The sequence below is a fragment of the Schistocerca piceifrons genome, chromosome 2 (assembly GCF_021461385.2).
Source record: "Schistocerca piceifrons isolate TAMUIC-IGC-003096 chromosome 2, iqSchPice1.1, whole genome shotgun sequence".
NCBI lineage: Eukaryota > Metazoa > Arthropoda > Insecta > Orthoptera > Acrididae > Schistocerca > Schistocerca piceifrons.
The window spans coordinates 590,691,541-590,704,831 of record NC_060139.1 but is presented as its reverse complement, the minus strand read 5'-3'; the positions used below and the strand labels follow the sequence as shown (position 1 = coordinate 590,704,831).

The 13,291-nt window shown below is 40.3% G+C and overlaps 1 protein-coding gene across 1 annotated transcript in view; it reads left to right on the top strand.

Annotated features, from left to right (window-relative positions):
- The window catches only part of LOC124776208 (N-sulphoglucosamine sulphohydrolase), a 119,184-nt gene that overhangs the window by 62,358 nt on the left and 43,535 nt on the right, over nucleotides 1–13,291 (top strand). The window contains exon 6 of the mRNA XM_047251054.1: nucleotides 7,443–7,562. Within this exon, the coding sequence (XP_047107010.1) occupies nucleotides 7,443–7,562 (120 nt within the window). The remainder of the gene's footprint in view (nucleotides 1–7,442; nucleotides 7,563–13,291) is intronic.

The following is a 13,291-nucleotide window of genomic DNA, read 5'->3' as shown; positions in this document are numbered from 1 at the left end:
TAATAACTTAAGAGTGTAATACAGCCTCCACCGGTTTAAATAATCCTCATAGGACAAAATGACATTAGGGAAAATATTTGTTTTGATGTCCCCTACAACCTCCCAGAGTTTGTCGGTTTAAATACTTTTCACCCTGTATAGCACAAATTGCACAATTGATATTGGACAGGTCAAAGATGAGTTACAATAATACATAGTATTAGCAAAATAGTAGGCAAATTAAAATTAGGTACCTATTAAAATTAATTTTGTTACTTATTCAGAAATTCTCTGACAGAATAGAAACAGTGCTTTATTATAAATGCCTTTAGTTTAGATTTAAATATTGGATGAGTAGTATTTTTTATTTCCTCTGGTATCTTATTGTGTAGTATTACATCAATTTTAATTATGCTCCTCTGATAGGTGGTTATTCTGTGATATTTTTGATGTATATTTGATTCCCTTCTGGTACTATAGTTGTGCACATTTTTGTTCTGTATCAGTTTGCCTGTTTTCAGGAGGTAGTCCCTAGTGAACAAGATAGTTTCATAAATGAATAAACTTGGAACATTTAGAACACCAAGCTCAGTAAAATGGGATTTACAAGACTCCATCTTTTTAAGGCCACAAATTATTCTTAAAGCTCTTTTTTGCATTCTAAAAACCTTTACACTGTGAGCTGAGTAGCCTCAGAAAATGATCCCATATCGGATTAGTGAGTGGAACTGTGCATAGTATGCTTGCAGTACTGTTGTTTTGCTTGTTGTAGCCTTTAAAATTCTTAGGTCATAGCACACAGATGATAGTTTTCTACACAAGTTATTTATATGTGTGTCTCATTTTAAGTCTTGCTGAACCCAGAGACCCAAGAATTTTGTGACACTTACATTTTCTAGGGGAGAATTTTTTAATTGGGCTTGAATAGACATTTGATTAGTTGGAGGAATTAAGTGAAAATCGACACACTCAGTTTTTTCAATATTTGTAATGAGTTTGTTTTTTGTGAACCACTCAGAAAGTCTTTTCATAGAACTTTCTGCTGTGGACTGCAGAGTTTCTGGACTGGATCCAGTGAGTGTCATCAGCAAACAGGATAGTTTTTGTGGGACTCATATATTCAACTAAGTTGTCCACATAAATCAAGAAGAGTAGTGGACCTAAATTGAGCCCTGTGGTACACCATATTTTGTTGGTAATTCTCTAGAAAGAAAGGAGTTGTTTCTTGTTTTATTCATTTTGTTGAATTCATACTGAGGTGATACTTTCTGCCTGCGGTTTTTTAGGTATGAACACAACCAGCTATGTGCTACACCTCTTACTCCTTGTCTTTCTAATTTTTCGACCTGTGACAGGGCTGGAATAGGAAGTGCTGGATGGGTGGCTTTGACAGGTTTTGCACCTGAATCTTCCACAGGGATATGATCCTTGTGGCAAGGGGTTGGGATTGGGAGTGGCATAGGGATGAACTAGGATGTTGTGGAGGTTGGGTGAGTGACGAACACCACTTTAGGAGTGGTGAGAAGTATCTCAGGTAGGATGTCCCTCATTTCAGGGCATGATGATAGATAATCAAAGCCCTGGTGAAGGATGGTGTTCAGTTGTTCCAGTCCAGGATGGTGCTGGGTGATGAATGGGACACTCCTTTGTAGCTGGTTCTTGGTATGGTGGGAGAATTGGGGATGTGAGGGGAAATGATACTGGAGATCTTTTTGTGGGATGGGTCTGTGGGATAGTGCCTGTCTGTGAAGGCCTTGGTGAAGCCCTCAGCCAAGGGAATTTTTGTCACTGCAGATATGCTGTCCCCTTGTGGCTAGTCAGTATGGGAGGAATATTTAGGTGTGAAAGGGATGATGACTGTCAAAATTGGGGTGCTGTTGGTGGTTGGTGAGTTTAATGTGGACAGAGGTGCGGATGGAGCCATCAGAGAGGAGGAGGTTAACATCTAGGAATGTGGCAGGCTGGGTGGTGGAGCACCACATGAAGTGAATGGGAGAGAAGGTGTTCAGGTTGTGAAGGAACAAAGATAGGGTTTCTTTATCCTGAGTCCACACCATGAAGATATCATCAATGAACCTGTGTCAGACAAGGGGTTTGGTGTTTTGAGAGGCTAGGAAGGTCTCCTCTAGACAGAACAAAAAAAGGTTGGCATTGGAGGGTGCCATGTGGGTGCCCATGGCTGTGCCGCAGACTGGTTTATATACCTCCCCTTCAAAGAAGAAGTAGTTGTAGGCTAGGGTAAAGTTAGTAAGTTGTATGAGGAATGAGGTAGTGGATCTGGAGTCTGAAAGGCATTGGGAAGGGTAGTGTTTAATAGTGCTAAGACCATGTGCATGAGGGATGTTGGTGTGTAGGGAGGTGAAGTCAACAGTGATGAGTGGGGATCCAGGAGGTATAGAGGTGGGGATGGTGGAGAGAGTGGTTGGTGTCTTTGATGTGGGAGGCTAGATTATAGGCAATTGGTTGGAGGTGTTGGTCAATGAGGGCTGAAATTCTTTCAGTGGGGACACAATAACCAGGGACAATGGGGCATCCAGGATTGTTGGGTTTGTGGATTTTCCAGAGCATGTAAAAGATGTGTGTGTGGGGTATCATAGGGGTTAGGAAGGAAATGGATTTAGGGGAGATCTTCTGGGAAGGGCCTAAGGCTTTGAGCAAGGACTAAAGTTGTGTTGGACTTCTGGGATGGGATCTCTGTGGCAGAATTTACAGGTGGTGGAGTCAGATAATTGATGGAGGCCTTCTGCCAGGTAGTCACTGTGATACGTAACAACAGTGGTGGAACCTTTGTCTGCAGGTAGGATGATTAGGTCAGGATTTGTTTTAGGTTGTGTATGGCTGTTATTTCCTCTATTGAAAAGTTGGTGTTCTGAGGAATGGACTTGGGGGAAGGACAGCGAGGCTAAGTTGGAGGTAATTTTTTTTTTTTTATCAAGTCATACATTTCTTCAATCTGTTCAGCATCATCTGCAGAGCAGGTTGGCATATAAACTTGTACTACTGTGGTGGGTGTGGGCTTTGTATCTATCTTGGCTACAAAAATGCTGTACATAGTAGCTTACCTGAATCCCTATTTTCTTATTCATTATTAAACCTAGTCCTGCTTTACTCCTATTTGATTTTGTACTTATAGCCCTGTATTCAACTGACCAGAAGTCCTGTTTTGCCTGGTATTGAACTCACTGATTCCCACTATATTTAACTTTAGCTCATCCATTTTCCAATCAAATTTTCTAACCTACCTGCATGATTAAGAGATCTAAAATTCCATGCTCCTACCCATAGAATGCCAGTTTTGTTTCTCCTGATGATGACATCCTCCTGAGCAGTCCCCGTATGGAGATCTGAATGGGGGACTACTTTACCTCCGTAATATTTTACCCAACGTGGTACCATTATCATTTAACGATACAGTAGAGCTGAGCTGCATGCCCTCGCGGAAAATTAAAGCTGTAGCTTCCCCTTGCTTTCAGTTGTTCACTGTATCAATACAGGAAGGCCATTCTGGTTAATGTCACAAGGCCAGCTCAGTCAATCATCCAGACTGTCGCCCCTGCAACTACTGAAAAGGATGCAGCCTCCCTTCAGGAACCATATGTTTGCCTGACCGCTCAACAGATACCCCTCCATTGTGGTTGCACCTACAGTACAGCTATGTGTATCACTGAGGCATGTAAGCCTACCCACCAATAGCAAGGTCCGTGGTTCATGGGAGGGGGTGGGGGGAGTGGGGAGGGAGGAATTGTAAATTCTTGTTGACTGTTGGACAGGTAGGAATATTCAGAGTGAACTGTTGTATACTTCCATTATATGTAGATAACTGTTCTTCTTGGGCAAGCATTCAAGTGATTACGTGTGTGGTCTGCTAGCAGTTGGAAATAGCTTAGATATGTAATATAATTATGAAAGCAGCATATTTTATCAATGTAGTGGATTTCTTGGTAGTTTTGCCATGTTAAATTTAGTCCATGGAAGGATGGAGGATGGGATAAGATCTGAAATACTTTGCCAATGAGCTCTTTGATGATAATCAGTGGGGTGTTCCTTTAGCTTGGTGAGAACTGTTCAGTGGCTGAAACCAAAGGCACACAATTCTCTGTTGTGTTTCAGTTGCCTCTAGGCATCACAGGAGAAGCATCATGTTATGGCTGTGACTTCTATATGGTCTGACAGTGTGGCTCATTAATTACCATCAGTAAATTATCTCAGCTCTACTCTTCCCAGCTCTCAGTCATGGGGTTAATTTTAAAGGGCTCTTTGTCATGTGATAATAGGAAAGAAATATCAGAAATATTAGAGCTGATATACTGATATGATATGGCATAAGTCATCTGTAGCCAAAACTTTCCTTTAATTTATGAGATGAGATGCAGCCACAAGCCAGGCAGAAGTGCATATATGTCAGCATCTTATACAGATAGGTAGTCTGTAGGCAGAATTACTGCAGATCAAGAAAGATAAATTACTAAATAAGCTCACATTTTTAAAGAAATTTTGAGGAATACATTGTTTTAAAATTTCTGCAATTGTCATTACACATCAGTTCTCACAGAGAGAAACTACTAAATGAACAAAGCTTTCCTGTGTGAGAAAACACAGAACATACCTACTAAGTCTGACATTGCGGAACTTATTTGTGGCCAAAAAGCTGGGTGTGATAAATGGAAGAAAGTTATGTTTAAGACACTAGATCCAACATGAGCCTCTTCAGTCAATAAAATAATAAATTCCATTATCTTCATCAGGAGATTGAAAGAAACAACTTTAAGCTGGACACTCGTGGAAAGTGGTCTATCACCCTGGGTAATGATTCTAGATGATTTGCCACAAGCAGTTTAATTAACCTATCCCACCCTGAGGAAGAAACTAATAGTTCTGAAAACTAGAATTTTTTGTTAGGATATACTTTATTATTATTATTATTATTATTATTATTATTATTATTATTATTACTATTCAGTTTATTACTAGCCAGCCATTTTGTCTCCATGGTTTATAATTTTCACAGGTGAATTTCGTTTTGATACAATGAAGAACAAGACACAACCAGAATGAAAAGAAGTTGACCAGTTTACAATATTGTGAAACCAAACTCAAACTTTAGTAAGATGAAAGCATCTGGTTTTAAGTATGAAGTTTAGCAAAATGTAGTGTGATACTTGAATTCGATCCTCTCAATTCTACTTTGAATGCTGTAATATTTTTTAAGCAATTTTAATTAATGCATGAAGAATTGTATTTATGAGTTACATGAACACCTTTTGTACCCCTCTAGAAGTAATTCATTCTCCTATCATGGGGAACATCCCACAGTTTGAGAAGCTCTGTGGTATAATTTTAAAATTATGAGATAGAATTGCTGACCAGTGCTCATCTTCAAGAGAAAAAAAACTATTAATTCCTGAATCAGGGATGGACAGGTCACTCATACCCCAGGATGAGATGGTCCCAGTTGTTGTGAGGATAAGGCTGGTTGGCTGGTTTTTGGGGAAGGAGACCAGACAGCGAGGTCATCAGTCTCATCGGATTAGGGAAGGATGGGGAAGGAAGTCGGCCATGCCCTTTGAAAGGAACCATCCCGGCATTTGCCTGGAGCGATTTAGGGAAGTCACAGAAAACCTAAATCAGGATGGCCGGACGCGGGTGTGAGGATAAGGGAAGACAAAGATAAAGCAGTAGGTTTTAGAGAGATTAGGATATCAATGATATTACATCAATAAGCACTGTGCTAGCTTTAGTTCAGAATCGAGATGAAATGAAGTGATTGTATAACATTATTTGCTGGGAGACCATGTCTGGGGCAAGACAGTGATGCAAATGAGATGAAATGAGTAGGACAACACAAATACCTAGTCCCCAAACAAAGAACATCTTCAGTCCATCTAGGAATTAAACCCGGGACCCTGTGAATTAGAGGCAACAGTGGTAATGACTAAACCATGAGCTGTGAACAATCAGAGATGATGAGGACAGAGTAAGAAGTAAAGATGGATTAAGAGGAAGAGAAAGGAAATGAATAGTGCAATTAAAAGCTAAGAAGGAGCTAGGAAATAACCAATTTGGGAAGGGAGGGGGGGGGGGGGGTGAGGAGACTTAAAATTGACAAATTAAAAATTAATAAAGAAAATTATTAAATAATACATAATAAATAAAAAATAATAATAATAATGAAAAAAGTAATAATAATCACAAAAGATGTGAGCATGTTAAAGTTAGGGATTAGGTGACTCCAAGTTGGACAGTTCTTCTATGCCTATTCATGCACTCAGCCATTTTGGTGGTGTTCACTTCTATACAAAATGCTGTTCAATAGGCACATGCTAGTTGGTAAACAACAAACATGGTTTTGCAAGTTGCTTTGCTTTTGATACTGTAAGATTAATGAAAGGTTCTGCAGTATGTACATGGTTGTGGATGGATGCATGGGGGAGATTTTGCAGTGAGAACAATAACAAGGGTACAAAACTCAGGCTAAATGTAATGATCTGAGAATGTTGAGACAGGCACAAGGAGTTTGAGGGAGCTTGTGTACTTGTGTAACAGAGACTTACTTTCAAAAGGAAAATATGACAAGCAACTGAAGAAGTAAGTTAACTGGAAACATGAACCATTGTAACAGTTACTCTTTTCTCTCCTCATCTACCAAAAGTAGTCACCCTATAGGCTGCCAGTACAGCTTTTGAGATTTCCACATTAAATACCACCACTGTGCCAATTTAACAGCTGCTGGGCATCATAGTAACAACATCAAGTCATGGTGGCAACTTTCCCCTAATTTGACATTGTCACCTAACAACCTTCAAATAAGAATTTCCTTCAGTAAAAATGTGTTTCCATCCTTCTCACTCCTCATACTGTGTAACATCCTTGTGATTTAATAACATGGGTAGGGAGAGGCATAGTACTGAAGCTGAACTGATTTAGTAATGTGTGCAACATGTGGTTCAGTTTATGTGATGTGTGACAAACTTGGAAGAATTTTAATGAAATCAGCAACTGATTGTTTCTGTTATTATAATTTGAAAGTATGAGTGTATCTGTTACATAAAATATGTTTATTTTACTTTTAGTTTACTTTAATTATATTCTGCTTCATAATAGCTGACTTGATTAATAAAGATACTTACTACATAATAATGCCTTTTGAGTAGTGAATTTCATTAACAATATGTAGAATTAATTTATTGCAACACAAATTCTTATTGAGGATATGTATTGGGGATAATTAAAGCTCAAACTTTACATTCAAAATTTACAAGTGCTATATTAATTAGTGTTTAGCTAACCCTAAGGAATTTGTAAGCTAATGTATATCATCTTATACTGTGTGACTCTGGAAACAAAGAGTAGTATGACATCATATTTTTTAATCAATAACATTCACATATTTATATATGAAAATGCAGCTTTTTTGCAGAAAAAGCTGTTGTAGTTACTAAAATATGTGGAAAATTTCTGCATAGGTGTTGGTCTAGTATTGAAAGAACTCAAAGATGCAGGTTTTGAAGACAATACACTTGTTATATATTCTTCTGATAATGGAATTCCATTTCCAAGTGGACGCACAAATCTGTATGATCCTGGTAAGTTGGAAATTTAGTATTTATATATGTTCAAAAGCTCTGTTACTGTTAGTGCAAATTTTTTACAATAAGTGGAGCAAGATATAAAAAATAATAAAAAGAAATAAAAAACAAGAATGGAAGCATAATGAAGGGGAAGATAATGATGATGATGATGGTGATGTTGTTTGGTTTGTGGGGCACTCAGCTGCAGGGTCCAAATTTTTACACAGCCAAACTTTTTGTACACAGTCCAATCTAGCCACTGTCATGAATGATGATGATGATGATGATGATGATGAAATGATGAGGACATCACAAACACCCAGTCCACGACCAGAGAAAATCCCCAACCTGGTCGGGAATTGAACCCGGGACCCCATGATCCATGAAGGGGAAGAGAAAATGAAGTAAAACCTCATGAATTGAGAGAGTATGTGATGTTATTTCAGTGTTTACTGTATCAAGTCAAATTTAGATAGAACTTTGCAGAGGGAGCCACTTATCCATATGATGTTACACCCCTTGGGGCATGGATGCATGCACTGATTTGTTTGGTATTGGTGTCATAAAGCCATAGTATCCTTTCCTGAGGTAAGCTGGCCCACAACTTTTGTAACTATAGTCAAGTTGCTATACGAAGTGCTGTTGCTAGCTTTCAGCTGCATACTGTTACTGGCTGCAGCTGAAAACAATAGTAATCTCTATTGCTGTGACAACACTGAAACATTGGCACAGAAATGTTTACAGAAATGTGTTACGTGATTGGTTGAGGTAGGAACATGAAGCTAGTGCACCAAGTCCACTACATCTTAGTTAGTTAGTGTCATGTTCTGTGGATCATTTGTACAATTAATAGTAATGGTGCGGAAAGAGTCATTTTACATTCACATTGCATTTTCATATCCAAATATGGGTACATGCTGATCTTAAACAGATATGTACAAGATTTCATGGATGAGAACCATGTATTATTCTTACAGTACATTTCTGAGCAATGAACACTCTCTTGAAGTTGAGTTACTCCAGAACATTATTCCACAAAATTTTATTGAGTGAGAATACACAAAATATGTCAACTTACTGATTTGTCTCTCCCCAAGATTTGCAATGGTTCGAAGTACAAATGTGGCTCAACTAAGTTGTTTTAGGAGTTCCAAAATGTGTTTTTTTCCAGTTTAAGTTCTCATCAATATGTACACTAGAAATGACATTTCCGTCCTAGATATTATTTCTTCACCAAGTGTTACACTTAACATTAGTGTAGTACTACTAGATGTGCAGAAATGAATACATTGTGCCTTTTTGAAACTGAGAATGAGACAATTCACAGAAAATCATTATCATTCAGTATTCACAGAAAACCATTCACTAATGCTTTTAAGGACATTATTTACCATTTCTTCTGTTGCTGTGTGTTATACACAAAAACAACTAATTCTGCTTGTTGTGTATTAGACAGAAGGTCTTTTACATGTATAAGAAACAATAGTTGACCTAAGATTGAGTCTTGTGGAACCCCAGAATGATTTCTCCCCAGTTGGAAACTTACATTGGTTGAATTATTAAGTATAACTTTCTGTATTGTTTTAATGATGAAATCTCCTTGGGTGATCAACCAAGTGAAGGAGCCATCATCATCATCATCTTTACCTGAAGATGATGAGTACGATACTCATTGAGATATTGCAACAAGACAATGCCACCATTCAGCTGATCACCTGGGAAGATAACACTGTAATTTGGCAATGAAGCCTACACTCACATATGCATTGATGTAGTTAGATGTGAAATTATTCTTTGGTTTTCTATACAATAAATTCCATACAGCCTCAGTTTATCCAGGACAATAATGTGAGCAACACAGTCAAATGAGTTAGAAAGGTCACGGAAAATACCAACTGGTGCTATTTTGCCACTTAGTGCTTGTAAAATGTAGCAACTGAATGTGCAAATGGCATCCTTGGTTGAGCAACTCTTCTGAAATCCAAACCGTGGTTTACTGAGGATATTATTCTTGCTCAGGTGGGATATTATTCTAGAATACATGAACTTCTCAAAATCTCCTATCAGATTTTTCCAAATCAGATTTATAAGAGGGATTTAACAATGGCGTATTTCAATATCTGTGGAAAAATGACCTGAGTTAGTAATGCATTACATATTTCAGAAAATTCAATGCTTATTATATGGGAACAAGTCTTTAGCATTCTGTTGGAAATCCCATTGAATTCAGACTTTCTTTTATTTTTGAGAGAATATATAATTTTCTTCATTTCAGTAGGAGAAGTAGGTGAGACATCCATATGATTGAACTGCATGTAAGTTTCCTGTTGAACATACATCTGTGAGGGATCGTCTTACACTGACTTGACTTTAGTCTTTGATAGTCTGGATGTGAAGTTGTCTGAACTGAGGTCTCAGTTGATGTCTGAGATGGTCCCACCCATGTTCTGTCAGGGACAGATCTGAGGATATTGTGGGCCACAGCAATAACTCAGCATTACACAGTCAGTTCATAGAGGACCTGCCATGTGTGGATGAGCATTTTCCTGTTGAAAAACATCACCACAATGCTGCTTCAAGAGAGGTAACACATGAGTACCAGGATGTATGTTACATATCATTGTGCTTTCAGAATCCTATCAGTCACTTCCAACCCTGACCTGAAGTCATATACAATGGCTCCTGACAACATAATGTCAGGAGTAACACTGCTGTGCAACTCCAAAACATCAGATGAATCAGCCCGCTCCCCGGTCACTGCCATACTAGCCGGTGATGTTCTTCCAGGATACATAGAACTGAAATTCATTGCTGAACACAGTGCAGTGCTGTTCATCAGCAGTCTATGCTTCCCTGTCACAGCACCACTCCAAACAGTCATTTGTGTTGTGATGATAACATCAGCCTAATCATGGGACAATAATGTCCTAGTCTGGATGCTGCTAGTCTCTGACAAATGATGTGCGATGGCACATTATGTTGCAGGGAGTCTATTGTAGCCCCAGGTGGTCACTTGTGCAACAAATAACCATACAGGTGTGGACCACGGATTGCCAAATCCTCTAACTGCAGGCAATGCTACCACAGAGATGGTACACAGACAGCTCCATAACAATATGAACAGCCCGGATTGTTTTCAGCCAATCTTCTTGCTATCACCACAGCATTGAATGGGCCCAGCTGTGCCATTGGCAGTGTGCATATCACAGTGTACAGAGATGGGATTGTGGGCATCTCTTCCCATCCATGAGATGACATGCCTGCTGTATGCAAGCCTGTATTCTTCCATAGGTTGGTATTTAGGACACCACCCAGCCACTCCTCAGCAATGTGCTTAGTGTGTGCTCACCATGTCAATCATTGAGATGGTTGAGGATCAATCATTGTCATGTCCAAGTTACCAGACCATCATCAAGTGCCTGCTCCATGCCACATTGCAGCACTTCACCTCTGGCCCATCCTCCAGCTCGCCATTGACGCCATTGACCACACAGGGCTCTCACCTTGCTGTATGTCATCTATGATTGTCCTGGCCTCTCACCTAACTGGATGTCATCTGTGATTGTCCAAACCTGTTGTCTCTTTGGCTGTCACCATCATGTCCAGGACTCCTGCTTTACTGGGCACAATCTTCGACAGTCCATGGCTGTCATCTCGCTGGACACATATGCGACTGTCTCGGACTGCCATCTCACTGGACACTGTTTCCAACCATCCAGGACCACTATCATCCTAGACAGCATCTCTGGCCATCCAGGACTGCCGTCTTGCTAGATACTGACTCAGACCATTCAGGGCTACTGTCTTGCTAGATGCCGTCTCCAACCATCCAGAACTGCCATCTTGCTAGACACCATCTTTGACCATCTAGGACTGCAATCTCACTGGATGTCATCTCTGACCACCCAGGACTGACATCTCACTGGATGCCAACTCCAGCCATCTAGCACTGCAGTCATGGCTTCACAGCAGGCTTTGCCATCTCTTCTTATGGAGGAGGTCACATGTGCTACAACCAACCATACAGGCATGGGCTGTGGGTTGCCAAATCCTCAACCTGCAGGCAACACTACCATGGGAGAATGTATACAGACAGCCTGATAACAATATAAAGAGCTTGGACTGATTTTTATCAATCTTCCTGCTTTTATCACAGCATTGGGCGGTGCCCAGGTGGGCTGCTGGTACTGTGCATGTTGTTGTACACAGTGCTGCAATCACAAGCATGTCTTTCCATCTGTGAGATTACATGCTTGTTGTATTCTTTCAACAGGCAGGTATTTAGGACAACTGGCTGATAACTGGCAGTGTGTTCGGTGTGTGCTCACAGTGTATCTTGCCCGGGTGGTGGAGGACCAGACACCACCACATCTGAGTCATCAGGCCATCATTGAGTGCCTCTTCTGTGCTGCCTTGCTGGACTTCACCTCCGGCCTGTCTTCAAGATCACAGATCATCCAGGGTTCTCACTTGATGGATGTGATCTACGATCATCCAGGTCTCTCATCTGACTGGATGTCATTTATGATTGTCCAGGGCTCTCACCTCGATGGACTTCAGCACTGCTGATCATCCAGGGCTCATGACTTAGTGGACATCATCTTTGGCTGTCCAGGGCCACTATTTTGCTGGATGCATCTTCATCCATCCAGGACTGTCATCCTCCTCAATTCATCTCCCACCATCTATGACCACCATCTCACTGTATACATCTCCAACTGTCCTGGATTGCCATCTTGCTGTACACCATCTCACTGGACGCTGACTCTGACAGCCCAGGACTGTTGTCTCACTGGATGCTGTCTCCAACTGTGCGGGAATGCCATCTCACTGGACACCATCTTGGACCTTGACTGCTGCTCGCCCTCAAGCTCCTACCACTGTTGGCTGACCAAGGGCCCACATACTACAGCTGTGTTATTGTATTTTGTTTCAGTAGCCTCAGTAAAAGCACAGCTATTCTCTGCTAACTGTGCATCTCATTTGCAGCACATTGCTCCTCCCTTCATAAAAACAAAAGAGTCTGTTACTGTTCTCAAATGGCAGGCACAGATGTGAAGTGGTTACAATGTGCTTCATCCACATAGAGCAGTTCTCCTTTATAGTGGTCAGATGCGGTTGACTGGAACCTTGATATGAAGTGCACCTGCCTTCACATTCCCATGCAGCCCAACATCAGGATGTTGTCTTATCCAAATCCCCACAAATCTGGATATTTCATGATTCAACCAGCTGGCCAAATGGAAACCCACAATGAGGTCCCTTACAAACTCTGTCAGGTGTTGGTAATTCTGTCTCGTATGAGTATGCAGCATATCCCAGTTTTCCACAGTGATCACTAAACATCTCCTACTGTTCGTATTCCTTACACCCCCACCAGACCCAGTAACAACTAAACACAAACAACATTAATAAACTCTGATGGCCATTCTATCTGTAAAAAATAATTGGAGCTCCAATCATTTGCATTTCCATCAATGGTATGTATGTGTATGAAGTTACATTAATATTTGATTACTTTTTTGCCAGGCACTGTATAATGTAGTTTCATATCCTTACTGCCCCACATATATAAGAATGCAACAGAATTTGGTCTATCACAGTTGCATTCCTAAGCGTATGATGATGATTTTTTTTCATGACCATAGATTTACCACCTGTGATCAGCATATTTGATTGGTTGAGGCCTGTCATATTGGGGATAGTCTTCTCCATGTGAACTGCAGGAATAGCAGGAAGATGGT